At 37.9% G+C, this 22,737-nt stretch overlaps 1 protein-coding gene across 10 annotated transcripts in view; it reads right to left on the minus strand.

The window, feature by feature from the left end:
* PDLIM5 (PDZ and LIM domain 5) overlaps positions 1-12,655 on the minus strand; it is a 211,599-nt gene extending 198,944 nt beyond the window's left edge. For 7 of the 10 annotated variants that reach the window (XM_012724205.1, XM_012724203.1, XM_012724202.1 and 4 more), the window contains exons 1-2: positions 12,531-12,601; positions 8,894-9,031 (exon numbers count right to left, since the gene is read on the minus strand). In XM_012724205.1, the coding sequence (XP_012579659.1) occupies positions 8,894-8,989 (96 nt within the window). In that variant the 5' untranslated portion in view covers positions 8,990-9,031; positions 12,531-12,601. Of the gene's footprint in view, positions 1-8,893; positions 9,032-12,530 lie in introns of all 10 variants that reach the window. The other 3 variants (XM_012724204.1, XM_012724209.1, XM_012724208.1) reach the window with 1 other exon arrangement.
* Positions 12,656-22,737: the final 10,082 nt, after the last annotated feature.

The following is a 22,737-nucleotide window of genomic DNA, read 5'->3' on the forward strand; positions in this document are numbered from 1 at the left end:
TATCTATAGAGATCTTTAGCAGTATCAATCAAAATTGTAAATGCCTACAAAAACCACTTGACAATTCTATTTCAAGAAATTTATCTAACAGACATAAGCATATGTATTCTGTGTGTGTGCTAGTGTGTCAGGAAAAGGGCAGAAACAAACTAATAGTTCATCAAAAGGAACTGGTTAAATAAACTATGGTAAGTCAAAACACAATGCAGTGTACAAAATGAAAATATTATTTACTAATGCTCTTTTAATAGAAAAACGCAAAATGCAAAAGTATATTTAGATACCTGTGTTAAGAAGGGGACAGTGAAAATTTACAATTTTTTACATATACCAGTATAGATTATATCTGGAAATATACAGAAAAACTAACACTGGCTATTTCCAGGAGACTCTTTTCTCTGTATTCTATTTCTTTTTAATTACAAATCATGCAAGGGGGAAAGGATGTTGGGTTAAAGATTTCTTACCCAGTAAGCTATTGCTTCCACCATGGCCTTTTTTTTTTTTTTTTAAGATTTACTTATTTATGCATACAGAACTGGGGTACAGTCCAGTGGTACAAGGCAGTAAGAGGATCCACTGGAGACTGGGGAGTAGAACAAGCAGACTGGAGAATTACACTGCTGAGAATTATATTCTCCCACTGCTGAGCAGTGGGAGAGACAGGAGCGGTCTGCTACGCCATGTGGCTCACCTCCCTGGCCAGATCAAACTCTCACTGAAGCAAACTGCAGCCAGCTTTGCAGCACTGGGCCTTAATCCATTGAGACATCAGGGAGAGCCCCACCATGACCTTTTAAAAATTGCCTTTCCTGGCCCTCCCTGGTGGTGCAGCGGGTTAAAGCACAGCACTGAGAAGCTAAAGCCACTTCTGCATGAATTTGATTCCCGCCTGCCCTGGAGGTGACCACATGGCGTGGCAGACCTCTCCTGATCCGCCTGCTGCTCCCCTCAGCAGTGTACTTCGTCGATCTGCCTGTCTGCTCCCCACTCTGTCTCTGGTGAAGCCTCTCACCGCCCCTGAGCCTCTGGCCTGTACCCCAGTTCTGTATACATAAATAAATAAATCTTTTTTTTAAAAATTGCCTTTCTTTACTCCTCTCTAGCTTGTTTTATTCATTCCCTCTTGTAAATTTCCCCAGTTCATTTTTCTTTCCTCCATTTAGACCAATGAGGAACATCTGCTGCATATGCATCTGCTCACAGCCTTGCTGGGTGTGCTAAATGCCAACAAGGTTGATGTACTTGATATTCCAGTAACTGTCACACAAGATGGGTGACAACATGAACTATAAAAAAACCTGAATAGGATAAATAAAACCACTTTTGCAAATGGAAAGAAAAATAAAAGTAGGGAAGATGGAGGAGTGAATATAAGATAGAAAAACTCAAATTTAACATTATAAAAAATTCTCTGAAACCTAACTTTAAAAACTCATTCAACATTGTCTGCTCTGTCTATTCACAAATATTTTATTACCATAAGAAGTGTTAATAAGAATAATAATTAAAAAAAAAAACCCTGCAAGAAAAAAGTGACTTTCCACTCTACAATTAAAAAAACAAATCAGTATTCCCAACAGAGCAACAGAGGGGTTCTGTACCTATACCCAAATTGGTGGTCACTATAGTTACCGCTCACTGTGGTCTAAGTTAATGTTTACTGTGTTCATTCCATCACTTATTTGCAAACATAAACATGTGTATACTTCACATGCTAGTGTCTTGCCTTGACAAGCTTTATAAGTATTTTTGTGTATCCAAAAGTGAACTAAGTACCTAGAGTCTCAACTACGAAAGCTGAAACAGGAGACTCTGATAAGACACCAAAGTATTTGTCCAGAGTAATGCTGGCTTCTAAATTAAGTAACTCATGTCAGATTTCTCCATGCAGTTGTAACTGGGGAAAAAGACCATGATTGGTCTTGTGTCATGTGACATCAGAGAAAGGACTACTACAAAAAGTATGTTTCAAAGACAACTGATCAACTAATATTCATGCTAAAGTCTGACCAACAACCATCATAAACACCAGCTTTTGCCTTCGAAGTTCTCAAAAATAGAAATAAGTGTGTAGGCCTCAGTATTCTCAGGTGAAGTAGATATTATACTTAAGTCATGAGTAGCGAACAGGTTGTATAAAACTTTTACTTGGATATAAAATGCCCTTTACCCAATTTCTATAGTAGATAAAAAAGACCTCCACACCAAAGAAGTCACTTACATTAAAAAATAACTTCCAAATCACCAATATTCATTAACATCTAAATAAGTATGTCCCTTTTTTCTAAAGTTAATTTGCAATAAAATAAGTTTAATTTGCAATAAAAGTAAGACTTTCATTTCTCTGCAAACTGCAGACCAGGAAAATATCTTCAGAATTTTGAAATTCTTGTCTTTTGAGACTACATATGATCAAAAACTGACAAGTAAAAAAAAACAGGTCTCAGAGCCCTATACAAAAGCTAATAATTTAAAAGCACAGAATGAACAGATATATGAACTATACATTTTGTAGTTATACAAACTAAATTATTAACTTTTAACTTGGCATAATGACAGGGAAGCTGGGAAGGAATAGAAAAGAAAATATTCTACAGCTAAAATATACAATGGGTCCATTTATTGAAGGTAGGATGGTTCTCCCATTTCAGCCTGAGAGGACTGAAAGTCTCTTTCTATCCTCCTCTAGAGGGAAATATTGCAGCTGGCCTGTTTGGAGAAACACTCACCTATAGTCCCAGCTTCACCCAGAGTCAAGCTGGCAAGAAATGTCTTCCTTACACCAAAAACCAACACAAGGAAATATTAACTTTGAAAAGGAGTTCAGAGTGTATCTAAGGAAGAGTTCAATTAATTTCTCCAGCAGACAGACAACCTCTACAGATCTATGCCAACAAAAAATGAGAAATATCAATAGTTCTCTGTATTTTTTACCATTTCATCAAATACTATCTTGTGAAAAGTCTTATGAATCTGTCTAGAACTATATACTTTAAGATTTATTTATTGATGCATATAGAACAGGGGTACAGGCCAGAGGTGCAGGGGCTTTGTGAATCTGTCTAGCACTATACTTTTTTATTTTTTCAAAGGTTTATTTACTTAAAAGTAAACAACCCTGTCAAAAAGTGGGCAGAAGAGACACTTTTTGCTAAGAAGACACTTCTCCAAAGAGGAAATGCAGATGGCTAACAAGCATATGAAAAAATGTTCAACATCACTTGTAATAAGGGAGATGCAAATTAAAACCACAATTACCACCTCACACCAGTGAGAACTGCACATCTTAAAACAACTAACAACAACAAATGTTGGCAAGGAGGTGGAGAAAAAGGAACTCTCCTGCACTGTTGGTGGGAATGCAAACTAGTACAACCCCTATGGAAAACTGTTTAGAGGTTCCCCAAACTGCTAAACACGGAGCTTCCCTACAACCCAGCAATCCCACTCCTAGGTATCTACCCAAAAGACACAAAAACATGGATTCAAAAAGATACCTGCACCCCCCATGTTTATTGCTGCTTTATTTACAATTGGAAAGACATTTTCCAAATGCCCAAAAATGGATGACTGATTAAAAAGATGTGGTACATATACACAATGGAATATTACTCAGCAACCAAAAAAATTAAACACATGTCTTGTGTAGCAACATGGATGGAGCTGGAAAAGATCATGGTTAGTGAAATAAGCCAGAAAGAAAAGGAAAAATACCAGATGGTTTCTTCATAGCAGGAATATAATGGACCAGACGAGAAAATAATGATAATAATGAACAGCTATATACCAGAGACATTTTGTGAGGGTGGAGCGGGGAATGAGATCAAGAACAGTGCGGGGAGGAAAATGCACAGGACTATGGTGATGGCACATGGGTGATTTGGTGATAGGAAGCCCAAGGGGATTGCAACTGAGATGGAAAAATGCACAAAATGATGTAAAAATAAACTATTATAAAAAAAATTAAGGATCACCTTTTAGAAATATGTCTCAGTTTAAGATTCAACTTAGTAAAAATAGGCCATTAGATGCTTGATTCAAAACAAAAGTTTAACAATAGAAAAACAAAAATAAAGTGAATAAAATTTCTTTTAAAGATTTATTTATGCATACAGAATTGGGGTACAGGCCAGATGCGCAGGAGCAGTGAGAGGCTTCGCCAGAGATAGAGTGTGGAGCAGAAGAGGCCAAATGATAAAGTACACTGCTGAGGGGAGCAGCAGGCAGGTCAGAAGAGGTCTGCTGTACCATTTGGGTCACCTCCCTGGCTGGGGATTGAACTCATGCTGAAGTGGCTTTAGCTTTTTAGTGTTGTGCTTTAACCTGCTGCGCCCCCAGGGAGGGCCACACTATACTTTTTTCCAGCTCTGAACTCCTCAATACCTTTTATCAACTTCAATGCTTCTAGAAAGGATTCCTATAATTGCTGAATGTATGAATTCACAGCAAAGCATTATCACAACTCTTTCTCTGTTCTATTATACTATACCAAACAGGTTTCATATTCCAGAAAATGGTACATTTCTATCACTTTTCAAATCCAACTAAAATCTTGTCTAGCCTGGTTAACAAATGATCCTCCCCTAATTCCTAAGCATCAAAGTCACTATCACTTTGGTATTAAAATGTCTGATCTCAGTCCTATCTGCCAAAGAAACATCATGAATGTTTGTATACCAAGATGTGGGCAGTCATCTTCAGGAAATCTAAACAGTGATAGCTGAGGGGAAAAAAACTCTAATAACATACAGAAACATCAGAAAATATCACATAGCAGTGTTTCAAGTTTAGGAGCCTATATTTAAAAAAAAAATGCTATTCAAATATTTAATTTACCTTTCTTTAATTTCATTATGTGAAAAGTCAAATTGCCAAAATATGGTCTTGAATTGTGCAACAAGTCAAGTCTCTCATTTCTTCTTATAAAATGTACTAGCAAAGACCAACAAACCCACACTACTACAATCAAACCCATCTCCACATTCCATGGCTTCAAGGCAATTCCATAAATATAGGGTCATAAAAAGACAGCCTACAAGCTCTTGTAGCCAGCACTCCCATTTTAAGGATAAGAAATTGAAGACAATGACATGTGATCATGTAGTTGAAGCAATCTGAGGATATTTTAAAGGTCTGGCAGAATTACCAATCCTATCTTAGAAATATACTTAATAAAAAGTTTGTAAAATTCATACAATAAAGATGAACAAATTTGAGTTAAATGTAAAACTCTATTTTGTATGCTATAAAATACAAGTTATATTCAGCATACTCATATGGAGGTAACACAAAATCTCAAGAAAGCAGAATGTTCATGTTCCAGCCAACTGCTCAATTATCTCAAATGTGGTATCACAGTTCCAGTGTTATAAATAGCCCTTTGAAGTTTAACATAATAATACCTGACTAACTGAAAAAAATGGATACTTTTGAACTCTATGAATGTAAAGATACAGTTCTTAATCAAGATGTGGTTCTTAGTCAAGCACAAAATTGTGATTTTTTTTTAATTACAATAAACAGTAAAAAATTAACTGCTTTATTACCTACAAATATAGGGTACATCTGATGTTTGAAGTTTCTAAAAAATTTTTCTTTTGAATTTTATGTTACTGTGAAATACAACAAACAATATATGTGCAGACCTTGCTAAGAATGTCATGCATATTACTAAAATAAAGGATTACTAAATTACATTTTTTGAAGAAGGCTTTCAGTTTTTAATAGCTGTTTGATACTATTAATTAAATAATGCGGTGACCACTAAAATATATCCCAATAATTTTAAATAATTAAGGCACAGTAAATACAACCAGAGAACTAATTAAAATGAGCTATAACATCAGTAATGACTAATTAGTTAGTAGGCACATTTAAATATCTGTTGGATCTTTATTAGGCAATGTTACCAGGCATATTTAAACTGAACCAACAAAGGGTTAAAAATAACCACAATGAAAGGTCAACAGCCTCCCAGCACAGTTCAGCCAACAATCCTATTTTTTCTTCCCCTTCTTCCCATCCTCTCAGTCCAGAATGAATAACATGCCCCAATGCACAAAGCCCAAAAAGGTCACAGTAGATGGCAGAGACTTTTGTAAGGGAACAGAAATAACTCAGCAGCTTTGTTACGTTAGTCTCTTTTAATCAGTATGTTCAAAGTCCTTTAATTAGCACTCTGTCTACACAAGGAAAGTATCTCTCCTGTGCCAGGGGAGGACACATAGTATGTACTCAGTGTTCTGTTTTATCAGCTTCACAACATGAAGTTAGTGTCTCAAATTGTTGGTCAGGGAACTGAAGTACAGAAAACATTTTTAAACTTCTGGTACCACAATACTTACATACTACAAATTAATTTCTAATACCCAACAACAAAGTAATGATCAGATTTGTTTCAACTGGGTGTCAACTTGCTTGTGGACATTTTCCTCCAGCAAAATTAAGTTTTTTAACAAAGTAATGTTATTTAATCCACTTTAATAAAGCAGATTATTCCAATTTAATATAAAATAATGTTAACAGATTTTTTTTTAAAAACCACAATATTCAAACATTATTCCTTTCCTTGTAATCGATCTTTTGGGATGGAAGAAGACATCCCCCCCTCAAACAGGAGTAAATCACAAGCCACATTTGTACATGGATGCTGGACAATTAAAATGTTACCCAATCACGAAGTCTTAAAACTTGCAGGATGATTACATATATGTACTTTCTTGGAAAGTCAGACAAACTGAAATTAAGATAGAATTGGTAATAACTTTAAAGTTAACTATTTTAAAAATCCAAGAAACAGCAATTTCACTGGAAATGGGATTTATAGTATTTTGCAGAGCCATGTAAAGGTTACAAACTTACTTTTAATCTTTCAAAATCAAATTGCATAAATATTGTTAAGAAGCAAAAGTGTATATGTGTACATGTACATAGTCTAAAAATGTGTATATGCAATTAAACAAAGAGCAAATAACTTTCTAAATATTTGATTAGAGAAATATTCTACCTAAATTTAAAATCAAGTTCATCATCAGGGAGGCAACGTAGTATATTGTTTGAAAGTCAGCAATGCCATTCCAGTGAGCTCATAGTACCAGTCTAAACAATGAGAATAATATAACTATTTTGTAGGTTGGTGAGAAAATTCAATGGTGCCTATAAAGCTCCTGGAAAAAAAAACAAAATTTGCTGGTAAGGCCTTAGAGTGTAACAGATATTTTCATGTCTTGCAAAAAATGTATTTGGCATAACCTATCAAAATGTTACACACACGCACACACACACACAACACACCACCATATGAATATATGGCATCCACAGAAGCATTGTAAATGCCATATTATAAACAATATAAATACCTTTCAAAAAGGGATTGAGAAAATTAATGTTACTATATTTATTTACAAGTAAATGTTACTACAAAAGAATTCAATATAGTTAAAATTCTTAATAGGGAAAACAGAACCTGGTAAACTATTAAGGAAAACTGAGATATGGAAAAGTTAAGTTTATGTAATATGCTACCATATACATAAAAGAGAACTAGCTATTCACATTTATTTGAATATAGAAAAAAAATTCTCTGGAAGTTATAGGATTAATTAATAGCAATAATTACCTACTGATGATAAATTGAAACAGTGCCTAAACACTCAGCTTAAAAGCTATAATTACTGGGCCCTCCCTAGTGGTGCAGTGGCTTAAGGCCCAGCACTGCAAAGATGGCTGCAGCAGCTTCACTGTGAGTTCAATCCTGGCCCAGGAGGTGATCCACATGGCATGGTAGACCTCTCTTGACACGTTCACTGCTCCCCTCAGCAGTGTACTTCATCGATCTGCTTGCTTTGGTCTCCACTCTAACTATGGTGAATCTTCTCACTGCTCCTATACCTCTGGCCTGTACCCCAATTCTGTATGCATAAATAAATAAATCTTTTTTAAAAAAGCTATAATTACTACCCTCATGAGTATCATCATCACCATGAAAACATATCCTTAAAATATATACACAGAATATAGTCAATCTAAAGCCATACTGAGGTAAACAGTCAACTTTCAACTCTAAATAGGCTGCCTAACTAGTTGAAGGTATATGTACTTCCTTTCCTCTTCAAAGGTAAGCAGTTTTTGGTAATTTCACTGTTAGCTACCACCTTCACTAGAAAGTGAATTAAGAAAATAATACCAAAAACAGACATGTTATTCAATACTGATCAGCAGTTCTCCAAACACAGCTTTTGGACCTGAAAAGGACAGTAAAAATCCCACAGTAAAACCTTCCAATATTATGTAAAAACTAAGGTCCAGCAAATTCCCGAAGTTAATAACAGTTAAAAATTGGGGGTTCAGGGCCCTCCCTAGTGGCACAGGGGATTAAAGCACAACACTAAGAAGCTAAAGCCACTTCAGCATGAGTTTAACCCTTGCCTGGGAGGTGATCTACATGGCGCAGCAGCCATCTCCTCACCGGCTGGCTGCTCCCCTCAGTAGTGAACTTGGTTGATCTGCCTGTTCTGCTCCCAACTGTCTCTGATAAATCCTCTCACTGTCCCTGTACCTCTGACCAGTACCCCAGTTCTGTATGCATAAATGTTTAAAAAAAATTGGGGTTCATCTCTATTTTGTTATTAATAAGTGTATGGTGGGGGGAAATAGGGGAGAACACTGAAACTAATTTTAATTTAAACTAATTATCCCAGTAAATCCCACAAACCCCTTCCTTTATTACATATTATTGTTTGCAGAGGTAAAGTTCCATAAGCATTTATAGTAAAAGTTGCAAATAGGTCATCCAAAGAATTTGGCAATGCCGCCCCAAGTTTCAAGGGCCAACCACTGAATGAACATCTGAAGTCAGTGAAATGTGTAATAAAATTGGCAGTTTGCTTACACTGGAGATTGTCAGAGGCATGTTGAAATCCTTGCCACCTTGCAGCCGGAAACCCCAAGGAGCTGGGCCAACCAAGGACACACTGTAGTTGCTCATGGTTCTATTGGCTCAATGTCCAATCCCAAAAAAGGAAAGAAACTGTGAAAGAAAATCAGATGGTTAACAGAAATATTTGCAAATCTATTACATATTTACGTACATTTAATTAAATTATGTTCAGTAATTTTGGGGGGATAGAGGATTTAGGGGTTAAGTCTATATTAAGTTCTCATTATTTCCATCCAATTTGTGGCTTCTTTCATAAAAACTGTAATTCAGGGCTCTCCCTTGTGGCACAGCTGGTTAAAGCACAGCACTAAGAAGCTAACGTCACTTGCGCATGAGTTGGATCCCCACCTGCCCCAGAGGTGATCCACATGGCGCGGCAGACCTCTCCTGACCAGCCCACTGCTCCCCTCAGCAGTGTACTTTGAAGATCTGCCTGTTCTGCTCCCAACTCTGTCTCTGGTAAATCCTTTCACCAGCCCTGCACCTCTGCCCTGTACCCCAGTTCTGTATGCATAAATAAATAAATCTTTAAAAAAAAAAAACTGTAATTCAAAATACAACATCTCATTATATTTACAAAAAAGAAAAAAACTGGCTCTCCCTGGTGGCATAAGGGGTTAAAGCACAGCCACTGCAGCACTAATTTGATCCCAGGTCAGAGAGTGACCTACATTAGGTACAGCAGGCCTCTCCTGTCTCATCCACTGCTCCCCTCAGCAGTGTATGTCAGTCAGTTTGCCTCTGTTCCACACTCTGTTTCTGGTAAATCCTCTCACCCCCACTCCCACACCTTGGCCTGTACCCCAGTTCTTGTATGCATAAATAAATTTTTTTAAATAGAAAAAAAATTATTTTAAGTTTAATTCACAATAATTTTCCCTTCCTTCCTCAAGTATTCTTTTGCCTTCAATTTTATTTAAGTTCTAAATTACTCCAACTTATTAAAAGGAGTATAAATCTGTAGACTCCCATATGTGCTTTCCAAGTATTAAATTCTTTAAAGTAATTAGTTATTTTTAAATGCACAGAACTAGTCTCTGTGATCATAAAATACAACTTGTACTTGTGTTTACAGGGAAATGGTATGTTCCACACTTAATACTTGTGCTTCAGAGAGTTAATAGGAAGCAATACTCCAACACAGTAATATTTCGGTATACTACTTATATACACACACTCATCAGGCAAAGTAGAATGAGTATTTACCACATGGTGAATAAATTCCTACCAAGTATGGCAGAAATGTAGGTTAATCCCAAAACATGAAAGAAAGTCTGAGTTTTAGAAAAGAGCCAGAATTTTCTGTGCTTTCTTTTTTCTGTATTTTGCTATCAGTATACTCATACTGACTCACAAAATAGCATTTTTACATAATACTAAAAAGTATGACTTGGAGTTTGATAATAGCTTTTATGGTGAATGAGAGATTCAGAGGAATGGTGATTTTTTTTTAATGTTATACTAGGAAACATAATATTTTTTACTTTATAAATGTTAAAAATATAGCATGTAAAACTTAGTAATTTTAAAACCCCTTTTTTAAAAAAGCTATTTAAGACAGGCTTTCAAAGACAATCTGCTCTGTTTAACCAACTTATCAGTTATATTACCTATATTAAAATATTTTTCCAATTTTTTAACCTATTCAAAATTTCAGTACCGTCACACCAAATTAATAGTGGCAGATGTAGAAAGTCAAGCCACTGGGCATAGCAAGAGAAAACAGTTTCCATCTTCTCATAAGGGGAAAATGACACAAAACTTTCAGAAAAGTCTGGTTCTTATAGAAAAATTAAACAAGTGCAATTCTGCACTACAACTACATGAGCTTTTTCACTGAAAGTACTAAGCTAGGAGGCAATAATATATTGCACTTCAGTACTGATGTAATAGGCACAGGGCAGTAAAAGAACCCAAAGGCCAAGTGAGAATTCAAATGATTAGATAGACATGAAAAATGAATAGTAGAAGGATAATAAAGTCACATAAAATTTCACTGTTTTCCCACTAGAATAAAAGAGCAGGTTTTCACGGAACTATTAAAGACTCGATAATAGAACAGGACACAAATCAGGAGCTTGTAAAGCCAACAGATATTTCATAGCCATCGGCCCCTCCCCTCCCGCCTCTTTTTTTTAATCTTTAACTTGTGTCAAGAGAAAATGTGAGAGTTAGGTTCAATTTCCTCTGACCCCACTGCTTTCCCTACAGGAAAATCTATTTAATTTATGTATCAACCCATTCATTGCAACTTCCCTTTACCTTGGAGTTCCGTTCCTGACTTCTCCTAGTGTGTAGTGCTGGCAAGTTCAAGGTGACACCATAAAATCAGGATCATCTCATTTTAATATTACCCCATGTCCTCAATCTGCCTTAAAAGAGTCTCATGCCTAGGCCTTCTCAAGATCTACTCTTCCTAAAGCCTACAGAAAATAGGGAGCAGCCTATACTGCTTTCAAACACGCAGAAAAGGCTGGAACTTCTGGATAGTTATGAATTTTCTTTTAGGCAAAGTCTGAACAACTTCCTCGCTCTAGTACTGAGAAAGGCATTCCCCACACTCATATTCCAACATCTCTGAAGGATGGAAAAGAAAATTGCTCAGAGGCACACGCAGGGCCTGAAATTAAAAAGCAGTATCTTAAGATCCCCCCACCCCCAAGCTGAAAGATAATGGAGGTAAAGCTGCAGAGCTAAGCCACAGGCACAGGATGAAAGCAGCGGGCCAAGCAGACAGGGATCCGGCAGGGATCACGCCTAGCCCAGTTTGCCAAATAAGGCTCCGCAGCCGGCAGTTTCCGTGGCAGGCGGGTTCCGGAGCCTCGCGGTCAGGGAGGCGGACTAGGATCGGGAGGAGAGCACACCCTAGCCCAGCCCTGCCCAGCCCTGCGCAGCCAAGAGTTTTCTTTCCAAGTTCTGCTCTGTCCACACGCCCTTCCTTTTTCCACTTATTGTCAAGCGCACTGAGGGCACAGCCCAGCAAAATCCCCACAAGTACTCACATCCTAATAAATCTGGTGTTCTCGAGACTGCTTTCTTAAAAGAACTTTATTCCTAGACGCATACAAGTTCCCCCCAAACAGGTTACACAACTGTAAATATTTTGAGGGAAATAAATGCTTCTTGGTAGCTTAAGAGCGAACGAAAAATAACGTGCCCTTCCCGTTCGGTCCCGCTCCTCCCCACACCCCCAGTAGCTCCGCGCAGAACCTGGGTGTTCCCGGACGCCGAGGTAGAGGCCGGGGTGCCGGGAGCCGCTCCTCCCGCCCTCGCCATCCCAGGCGCTCCACTCCCGCGTCCAAGCGTCGGACGCGCTCGAGCCCGCCCGCCCAGGTTCCAGGGACTTCCAGGGCTAGACCGTGGCCTGACGCCCATAGCCTCGCGTCCCTTCCCGGACGTTCCTCGGGCCACATCGCGCTCCCACCTTAGCCGCCCGCGCCCAGAGCACCTGAGGAACCACCCCACGCGCGCCACGCTGGGGTGGAAGAGAGGCTAGGCTTCGCTCCCAGCGCTAGGTGCGCGGAAACCGCTCCTTTGCCTCCTCCCTGCGAGGGGTCAGACACGCGCATCCCCGGGGGCGGCCACTCACCTCGGGTCCCGCGCTGCCTCCGCCTCAGACGAGCGCTGACAAGTGACTCTCCGGGCTTGCGCCTTCCCCACCGCCCGCGGGAACTTCCGCCTCCTGGCTCGACTCGGCCCCGCCCCTGAGTGGACACGCCCCGCCCCGGTCACGCCCCCGGACTGGGCAGGGCCGCACCCAGCGGGCGGAGGCCGCCGCGAGCAGTGTGGCGCGCGGGCTTGCCGAGGCGAGCTGGAGCCTTCATGGGAAAATAATTGCGCTACCGAGTTTCGGTGGGAGTAATCCTCGGGTAGCCGGAGCTCTACCTGGCACAGGTCCACTCGGCGTCTCTTTGGTAGCTGTTGCTCATTTCTCTCCAAAAACTTTGAATTGACTGGCAGTTGCTCTGGCTAAATATAGGAGGTTTACATAAATCCCTGTCTCCAATTCCGCGACTACTGCCTGGTGGTTTGAGGTTTATGTGGCCTGCAGAAGGTAGACTCTGAAGTCGGCTTGTCTGTAATGTAATCATCAACCTGAATCAACCTGAATATCTAAAAGCTAAATCCTTTTATCACACCAAAATACAATGATAGAGAACATCGGTCAAAGTGACTCAACCACTGTAGCCTCAGCTTATTTTTCCAAGTCGAATCTTTTTTTCCCACTTTTCTATAAATTGACTTGAAATTGATTCAGTAAGCGCACTTGAATCATGCTCATTGAACATGCAGAAAGTAATGTGTTGACTTTTAAAATTGTGAATTGGCTTAGAAGATGTGAAAAGAACAATTCTCAACTAAAGCACCTACAAACTGCATAGGGTCCATGAATCCCATAGAAATGCAAACAAAATTCTAGAGAATGCCCAAAATTTCTATGCCCGAAATAATAACGATTAACCATGTGTGCGTTTCAGACGTATGTAATGTGTCTGTTGTGACTAAGAGACTGAATTGTTTGGTGTGACTTTAATTTTAATGTAAAAACTGAAGCAGAGTAACATTTCTGTAAACAGCATTATTTTGGAGGTGTAGATAGAAGTACATTTCAATTTATCACTGAAATTTAGTACCCAAATTAAAACATGATGGATGTATAAAATGCACACTAGATGTCCCTCCATGGTGGCACACGGGTTAAAGCACAGCACTAAGAAGCTAAAGCCACTTCAACTTGAGTTTGATCCCTGCCCAAGAGGTGATCCACATGGCATGACAAACCTCTCCTGACCCATCCGCAGTTCCCCTCAGCAGTGTACTTCATCAGTAGGCCCGTTCTGCTCCCCACTCTGTCTCTGGTGAATCCTCTCACTGGTCCTGCACCTCTAGCCTGTACCCCAGTTCTCTATGCATAAATAAATAAATCTTTTTAGAAAATGCACACTAGATTTTGAAAACTTAATATGAAAAATATATTGTGAAATGCCACATTAATTTTTGTTAATGGAAAGGAACTATAATACAATTAGCATGCAATACAGAACAATTAATATTTTTACAATGATCATATGTTGAAATAAAATTTTATATTTGGTAAAGTGATTATATGTTGAAATAAAATTTAACATTTGGTAAAATAATACAATATAAAAAATTTTTTTTCCCAAATTAATTACTTAACGTTCCTAACATACATTTCTTGAACAATGCCTCCCAAGTCATCTACATAAGCACGTCTCTCTGCTTTATTTTTTCAATTTTCTTCTTTTTCTTCTTTTTTTTTTTAAAGATTTATTTATTTGTGCATATAGAGGTGGGATGCAGGCCAGAGGCTCAGGGGCAGTGGGAGGCTTCACCAGAGACAGGGGCGGGGGGAAACAGAACAGGCAGATCGACGAAGTACACCGCTGAGGGGAGCATTGGGCGGGTCAGGAGATGTCTGCCACGACATGTGGTCACCTCCGGGGCAGGCGGGAATCGAATTCATGCGGAAGTGGCTTTAGATTCTCGATGCTGTGCTTTAACCCGCTCCCCACCAGGGAGGGCCCCTCTTCTTTTTCTTTTAACCTGATCAAACCATTCACACAATTACCTCATCTTCCTTCTCCTCTGTTCCCTCTGGTAGCCATTATATTCTTTTTGCTAAGTTCAAGATTTATTTCTACTGTCCTTTACCTATACATATGTTTGGGGTAATTATAATCCACAGATGAGTCAAATACGCCAAAGCTATATTTCACTCAACATAATCATTTCAAGAGCCATCTATTTTCTCCCTAATGACACCATTTCATCTTTTTCCACAGCTGTGTAGTATTCCATTGTGTGCATATACCGCAATTTCTCTATCCATTTGTCTATTGAAGGGGACTTAAACTGCTTCCAGGACTTGGCAATTGTGAATAGTGCTGCTGTCTATGTCAGCATAGATAAAACTTTTCATGTTATTTAGGTAAATACCTAATAAGAGGATTTGTGGATTGTATGTAATTTCCATATTTATTTTCTAAAGAAATCTCCATACCATTTTTCACAGTAGCTGTACCAACTTACCACTCACCAACTCTCACCCACCTGTGGGCGCCAATTCTTTTTTCACAGCAACCTCATCAAAATTTTTGAATCATTTTCTCTTATGCAGTCCATTCTCACAGGGAGGAGTTTGTATCCCAATGTGGTTTTAATTTGTATTTCCCTTATAGTAAGTGATGTACAATTTTTTCATATACATCTGAATATCTTCATTAGAAAGTGTCTGTTTACATCTTTGCCTATTTTTTCACTGGATTGCTTGTTTCCTTGTTACTGGATTATTTAAGTACTTTCTAGAAATTGGAGTTTCACCCCTTGTCAGTGGTCTGATATGGTATGCAATGATATGGGTGACTTTTGTCTTTGTCTTTTGAGGTACAAAAAAATTTAAGTTTGATGTAGTTCCACTTCTTTATTTTTGCTTTCATCTCCCTTTTTGTTAGTGTTTAACCCTCAAATACATCTTTGTCATAGATATTCTGTAGTTTGTTCCCTGTTTTCTTTCAAGTACATTATGGTTTGAATTCTTATATCTACTTCTTTAATCTATTTTTAATTAATTTTTGTGAGTGGAGTTAAATTTGTGGCTTGTTTCACTGTTTGGCAAGTGGCTGTTCATGTTTCCCATCACCACTTACTAAACAGGCAATTTTTCTCCACTGTACATCCACAGTTCATTTATCAAAGATTAAATATACACATTTGAGCGGGCTTATATCTGGGCTTTAATTTTATTTAATTGGTCTGAGATAGTGTTTTTGTTATGGTACCATACTGTTTTGATTCCTGTTGCTGTGTAATATAGTTTGAAGTCAGGCAGTGTAATACCCCTAATTTTCTTCTTTTCTCTCAGAATTGATTTAGTTATTTGGGTGCTGGTGTGGTTCCATATATATTAGATATTCTTTTTCTGTTTCCCTGATAAAAGTCATTGGGATTTTGATAGCTACTGCATTAAATATATAAACTGTTTTGGGTAATATCTCCACTTTAAAGATGTTTATTCTTCCAACCCATGAGCATGGGATATCTTTCCATTTCTTTGTGACTTATTTCCTTTAGTAGAGTTTTATAAATTTCAGTATACAGGTCCTTTGCTTCCTTCTTTAAATTTACTCCCAGGTATTTCATTCCTTTTGATGTGATTGTAAATGTAACTGCATTTCTTACTTCTCTTTCTTTTATGTATTCTTTGAATATAGCATCATTGCTGATTTTTGTGTATTGATTTTGTATCCTGACACTCTACTATATCCATTTATCATTTATATAAAGTTTTTTGTAGAATCTTTTGGTTTCCGTAAGCATATTAAAATGTCATCTGAAAATAGTGATAGTTCCACTTCTTCTCTGATTTGGGTTCCTTTATGTCTTTTCCTTGCCTAATTGTTTAAGCTAGGTCTCCTAATACTATATTGAACACTAGTGGTGGTAGCAGAAATCCCTGTGTTTTTCTGATCTTAGAATACTCTCAACTTTTCACCAATGAGTGTGATGTTGGCAATGGTGTATCATATATATCTTGTATAATGTTTAGATAAATTCTGTTTAATCCTTTTTTGGAAGAATTGTTACCATAATTAGGTGTTGGATCTTATTGAGTACTTTTTTCAGTATCTATTCAGATGATATTATGGTTTTGTGTTTCTTTTTTTTATCTACTAGATGACATTGATTGACTTACCAGTACTGAACCAGACTTGCTTCACTGGTATGAAGTATATTTGATAATGGTGGACAGCTCTCTTGTTATATTTCTGTGTGTTTGGTTTGAGATGATTTTATTGAGGATATTTGCATCTATTTGCACCAGAGATATTGGTTTATAACTTTCTTTTTCAATACTGTCTTTTTTTGGTTTTGGGATCAGAGTAATGTTGGCCACATGTAATGTGTTGGGGTGTTTCCTTACCTCTTCAATTGGTTTTTGAAGACTTTGAGTAGAATAGGTTTTAGATCTTCTTTGAAGATTGTGTAGAATTCACTGGAAAAGCCATCTGGTCCTAGGCATTTGTTTTGTTAGGGAATATATTTTTATTAATGATATTTCAATGTAAGCATTTGTGATTGGTTTGCTTAAGCCCTCTGATTCACCCTTGTTCAATCTTAGGAAATTGTATGAGTCTAAAAATTGGTCCATTTCTTCTAGGTTGTTCAGTTTGTATGTGTAGAGACTTTTGTAGCAAGTTCTTATGTTCCTATGTATTCTTGCCATATCTGTTTTAATTTTACCTCTTTCATTTCTAATTCTATTTATTTAGTTTTTCTCGCCTTTCCTTCATTAGTCTAGCTAATGGATTCTCAATTTTGTTTATTTTTTTCTCAAAGATCCAACTCTTTCACTGATCTTTTGCAATCTCTTTTGGTTTTCTATTTTAGTTATTTCTGCCCTAATTTTTGTTTTTTCTTTCTTTCTACTGGTTTTTGGATGCCTTTGTTTTTCTTTTTATAATTTTTTCAGTTATTTAAATTGAAATATGCTTGTACTTCTTATGTAGTATTCCTTTTATAGTAGTACAGAGGGTCTGGTAGCTAGACTCTTTATTTTCATTACTCTCTAAATACTTTATGATCTCTTCTTTCACTAAAACAGGAGTTGTTCAGATGGATTTCATTTAGTTTCCACATGCTTTCTTTAGTTCCAGGGTTCCTTTTCTGGCTAATTTTCTAGTTATAGAGCAATAGTTGTCTGTATGTTTGATATAGTTTTTATTTTCATATATTTTCTAAGACACGTTGTATGTTCTAGTATATGATCTATTCTTGAGAATGTTCTCTATGCACTGGAAAAGAAAGGTAGGTATGTGCAAATATGAGCACATTCTTTGATTTTGGCTTCTCCAGTTTCCTGAAACTAATTCACCTCAGATATAAAGGGACAATTGTACCTACTATGTGCTAGAAATGGTTAATCTTTACGATAGCTTCTCTAAAAGAAAATCATATAAAAATATTTATAGATTAGAAAATGTAGGTTACAAGACATTATACCTCATCTGTTTGCTTTTGAGACAGTTAAATTGAGTCTGAATGAACAAAGTTTTATCAGAGACATCAAGAACTACAGGTAGTGTCTGGAGGTATCACCAATGGTAAACAACTGAAGGATGAAAAGAGTTGAGAGTGGGAGGAGTGTTGTTGGCTTATTATACAAATTCACTTTTAGTCTACAGATTCAATTCAGTACCCTATTTCTGAATCCTCCTCTTCTTACTCTAGCTTTAAAGCAAATAAACTGAACTGTTATGGTTTACAGAGTGATATTTATCCAAGTTTCTTCCAAAGAGAAGGTCATCTTTTCTTTGGGCAAATTTTTAAACCTACATTTTCTCAGGCCTCATCTCGACCCAGAATCCTTGCATGTGGGTTCTAGGAAACTACATGTATTTTTTCTTTTTTAAAGACTTATTTATTTATGTTTACAGAACTAGGGTATAGGCCAAAAGTGTGGTGGGTGGGAAGATTCACCAAAGACAGAGTGGGGAGAACAGGCAAATCTACTGAAATACATTGCTGAGGGGAGTAGCAGGCAGGTCAGGGGAGGTCTGCCATGCCATGTGAGTCAGCTCCCTGGCAGTGGGGGCGAACTCAAACTGCATTGGCTTCAGAGAGCTTCCTAAAGCGGGGCTTCAACCTGTTGTACCACCCTGGAGAGCCTGGAATCTTCTCTTTTTAACAAACACTCCTTGCCCACCTCCAAGTAATTATTAAATTGCAGTGATTAAAATTCACTTCCTTAGAAATGTTTGTATATCCCCAACTTAGTGTAGACTGTGTTTAGATGAGAACCATACATCCTAGATAGCAGCAACTTATCCCAATTTTCTCATTTTGAGGAAAATTATATATAGATTTTTGAAGCTATCATGAACAGTAGAAGTAATATATACAAAGCATCATGCAGCATGCTTAGCACCAAATAGATGTTATAAATGCTAATCATATGAGTCTTTTCTGAATAAATCGATTAAATTTATTTCATGTAGAAAACTTTGGGGTTCATTATACATGTACTGTGTGATTTATGTTTGCTTTTCTGACTAATATTTCTCTTCTTTTAATTTTTAAACTATAAAGTAGACCTTTTACAGAGGAAGAAATAAATATTTGAGAATTAAGAAATATAACTAAGGGAAAATAATTTTTCAATGATAGAAGTAGAACAGAGTAGTATAAGTAGAACAGAGGGTTTGACTCCAAAACCACGTGCAATTTTTCTCAATATGTTCTCTTAAAAAATTCAGCAAGTCAGGACCCTCCCTGGTGGTGCTGCGGGTTGAAGCACTACACTAAAAAGCTTAAGCCACTTCCGCCTGAGTTCCATTTCGACCTGCCCCCAAGGTGACCACATGGCGCGGCAGACCTCTCCTGGCCCGCCCGCTGCTCCCCTCAGCAGTGTTCTCCGTAGATCTGCCTGTTCTGCTTCCCACTCTGTCTCTGGTGAAGCATCTCACCCTCCACATCTCTGGCCTGTACGCAAGTTCTGTATAAATAATCTTTAAAAAAAAAAAATCAGCAAGTTATCCTGCTAAAAATACCAGAGAAAGAATTTAAAAACACATAGCAACTAAAATTATTGAGGACCACACAGAAGTCCAACCTGCAACAAGTTATGGAAATAAAATAAATGACATATTTCTTTATGAAAGAAGATGAAATTTCCTAACCACATCCAGTAGGGCATGTTTTAGAATGAATTGGCATTGAACCATTCTGACTCTCCTTCTCTGTCTTCCTCATGACTCACATTTAAGAAATGATTGGTCAGAGTTTGAAGGATTGTCTGTAACAGGTCCATTGGGAAATCAGACTATTGTCCTTTGGCTTGTTAACTATGAGTAAGCTAAGCCATAAGGCACTAGCCACAAAGAAAGTTATGATAAACTCCACTTTATCATAACCAGTGCTCAAAAAGTTAACATAGACCAAAAAAAGTTGATTGAAAGATTAATTGATTCATCAGGAAGTGTTTTTAAGAATATTCCATGTAAGCACAGTATTTACCAAAGTGTGTAAATGTTTGCTCTAACATTTGTTATCCAAAGTATGACTCAGAACACACTTTCAGTACTTTACAAATAACAAACATTTAATTACAAAATGGCATGACTGTGACAACTTTTTACAGTTTTACCCAGTATACTATGAAGTTCCAATCTGAAAAAGACATACATAATTCAAGTCTTTTAAGTTCTAAGTATTTAATAATTAAAAACTAGAAAAGAGGCCCTCCCTGGTGGTGCAGCGGGTTAAAGCACAGCACTGAGAAGCTAAAGCCACTTCTGCATAAGTTCGATCCCTGCCTGCCCCAGAGGTTACCACATGGCGTGGCAGACCTCTCCTGACCTGCCCGCTGCTCCCCCCCAGCAGTGTACTTCGACGATCTGCCTGTTCTGCTCCCCATTCTGTCTCTGGTGAAGCCTCACACCACCCCTGAGCCTGTGGCCTGTACCCCAATTCTTTTACAAATAAATAAATCTTAAAAAAAAAAAAACTAGAAAAGAGAAGAAGTATTAATTTTTGTGGTATATAAGGAAACATTTGATAATCTCAGGATAAAGAAATGGAAGTTTAGTGTCAATCTAAAATTTACTACATAATCCTGGATGAAGGGCTAGAACTAAAGCAGGCAAAAACAGAATACAATGATTAAACAGATGTAAAAGACTCTAAAAACATATCCAAAAAGAGTTGGTAGCTGGATAAACTTATGATTGAGGGCGAAGTTTAAAGGATGTTTTAAAGTTTTACAAATTAATTTAATGGTTTCAAGTCTGTATTTGGGAGTTGACCTTAATAAGTGATGCTTAAGAAGTAAAACACGTTTTAAATGTTTTATGCATTTCCTGGCAGTTCTTTTAAAAAAAATGTCAATTGGTAATTGAAGAATCAGAAGAGAAAGGGCAGATAGTAAAGAGCTGTAAGGAAAATGGAGTAACTTAGGCTTTTTTCACCTTCTCACTGAAAGACTTTACAGCTGCCACCTGTGGCTCGTTTTCCTCCCAGGTTTTCTTGCCTACACATGATATCGTGTTACTGTAAGAAAGTGCTTACAAGTGTGACCGTGGGACACATGCACATATAATTATGGATACCCAGGCTGAGAAGCAGGAGAGCACTAGGCATGTGTACCTATAAGTATGTCCGTCTGGACGCAAGGAAGAAAGTGAATATAGAGGAGAGAAGCCAGAGAGAGCATGAAGATCATGGCACTGGGAGGCACTGGGAGGCTTGTTGCTGCCTGTCTCCCAGCCTTCCTGCCTCCCCCGTTCCTGCCTCCCTGCCCACTGATGTGCTTGTGTGTACAGTTCCCTGCCTCAGCATTAAAGCCCTGTCAAATCTACCAGAGACTCCAAGATTCCTTTACCATTTGCCCAAATCGGCCATGAACCTATGGGAACTGGATGGTTTGCCCCCAGAGGTAATGAAAAACCAGTGGAGAGCTCCAAGTTTGATATTTCAGAAAAGAAGGAATATTCCTAGTGATAAGAGCCTGTGGTTCCATTCAAATAAATCAGACTTTGAGGAGTCTGATGGGTAGCTGAAATCATAGAGAATATGTGACTTTGAAGATGCAATGGACACAACCCATGTAAGTGTATGAAGAAAAATATTATTTTAATAATCATTTGGTTATGTGAGTAAATTAATTTCTTCAGCGTGGAAATAAGGCTATAAAGAAAGCACATACATTTATATGAAGGTTACCCTTCATATAAAAAGAGTTGAGAAGTGGTGAGTTAGGAAACTAAAAAGAAATAAACTTAAAAGTTGCTAGCTTTCCATGGAATCATCATGATAGCTTATACATTTGTACTAAATGAATTCAGAAAAATGTGAATAAAGATTTAGAATGCTCATTAGGAAAGTGTGCCTGCAGGAAGATGTTATTTAAAAGAGTTATTTGGAGAAAATATTGTGCTCACACCTCTGTAATAAGTCCCTCTATTGGGCCCTCCCTGGTGGTGCAACGAGTTAAAAAGCAGCACTGCAAGCTAGCAGCAGCCGCAGCTGTTCTATCCTCAGCCCCGAGGTGAACCACGTGGCGCAACAGACCTCTCCCATCTCACCCGCTGCTCCCTTCAGCAGTGTACATCATCACGCTACCTGTTCTGCTCCCCCTCTGTCTCTGGTGAAACCTCTCACTGCCACTGCACCTCTGGCCTGCACTCCAGCTCTGTATGCATAAATAAATAAATAAATCTTAAAAGAAAGAGAGAGTATCATGAGAAAAAAGTCCCTTTATTGGAGATGCAAATTAAAAGCACACTGAGATACCACCTCACACCAGTGAGAATGGCACATCTTAAAACAACTAGCAACAACAAATGTTGGCAAGGAGGTGGAGAAAAAGGAACTCCCCTGCACTGATGGTGGGAATGCAAACTAGTACAACCCCTATGGAAAACTTTTTGGAGGTTCCCCAAACTGCTTAACATGGAGCTTCCCTACAACCCAGCAATCCCACTCCTAGGTATCTACCCAAAAGACACAAAAACATGAATTCAAAAAGATATCTGCACCCCCATGTTTATTGCTACTTTATTTACAATTGGAAAGACATGGAAACAGCCCAAATGACCAAAAGTGGATGACTGGATTAAAAAGATGTGGTACATTTACACAATGGAATATTACTCAGCAACCAAAAAAAGAAACACATGCCTTTTGTAGTAACATGGATGGAGCTGGAAAAGATCATACTTAGTGAAATAAGCCAGAAAGAAAACAAGAAATACTGAATGGTTTCACTCATAGCAGGA

This window comes from Condylura cristata, unplaced genomic scaffold, assembly GCF_000260355.1.
Source record: "Condylura cristata isolate star-nosed mole 26May11 unplaced genomic scaffold, ConCri1.0 scaffold00012, whole genome shotgun sequence".
In the NCBI taxonomy this organism is placed as follows: Eukaryota; Metazoa; Chordata; class Mammalia; order Eulipotyphla; family Talpidae; genus Condylura; species Condylura cristata.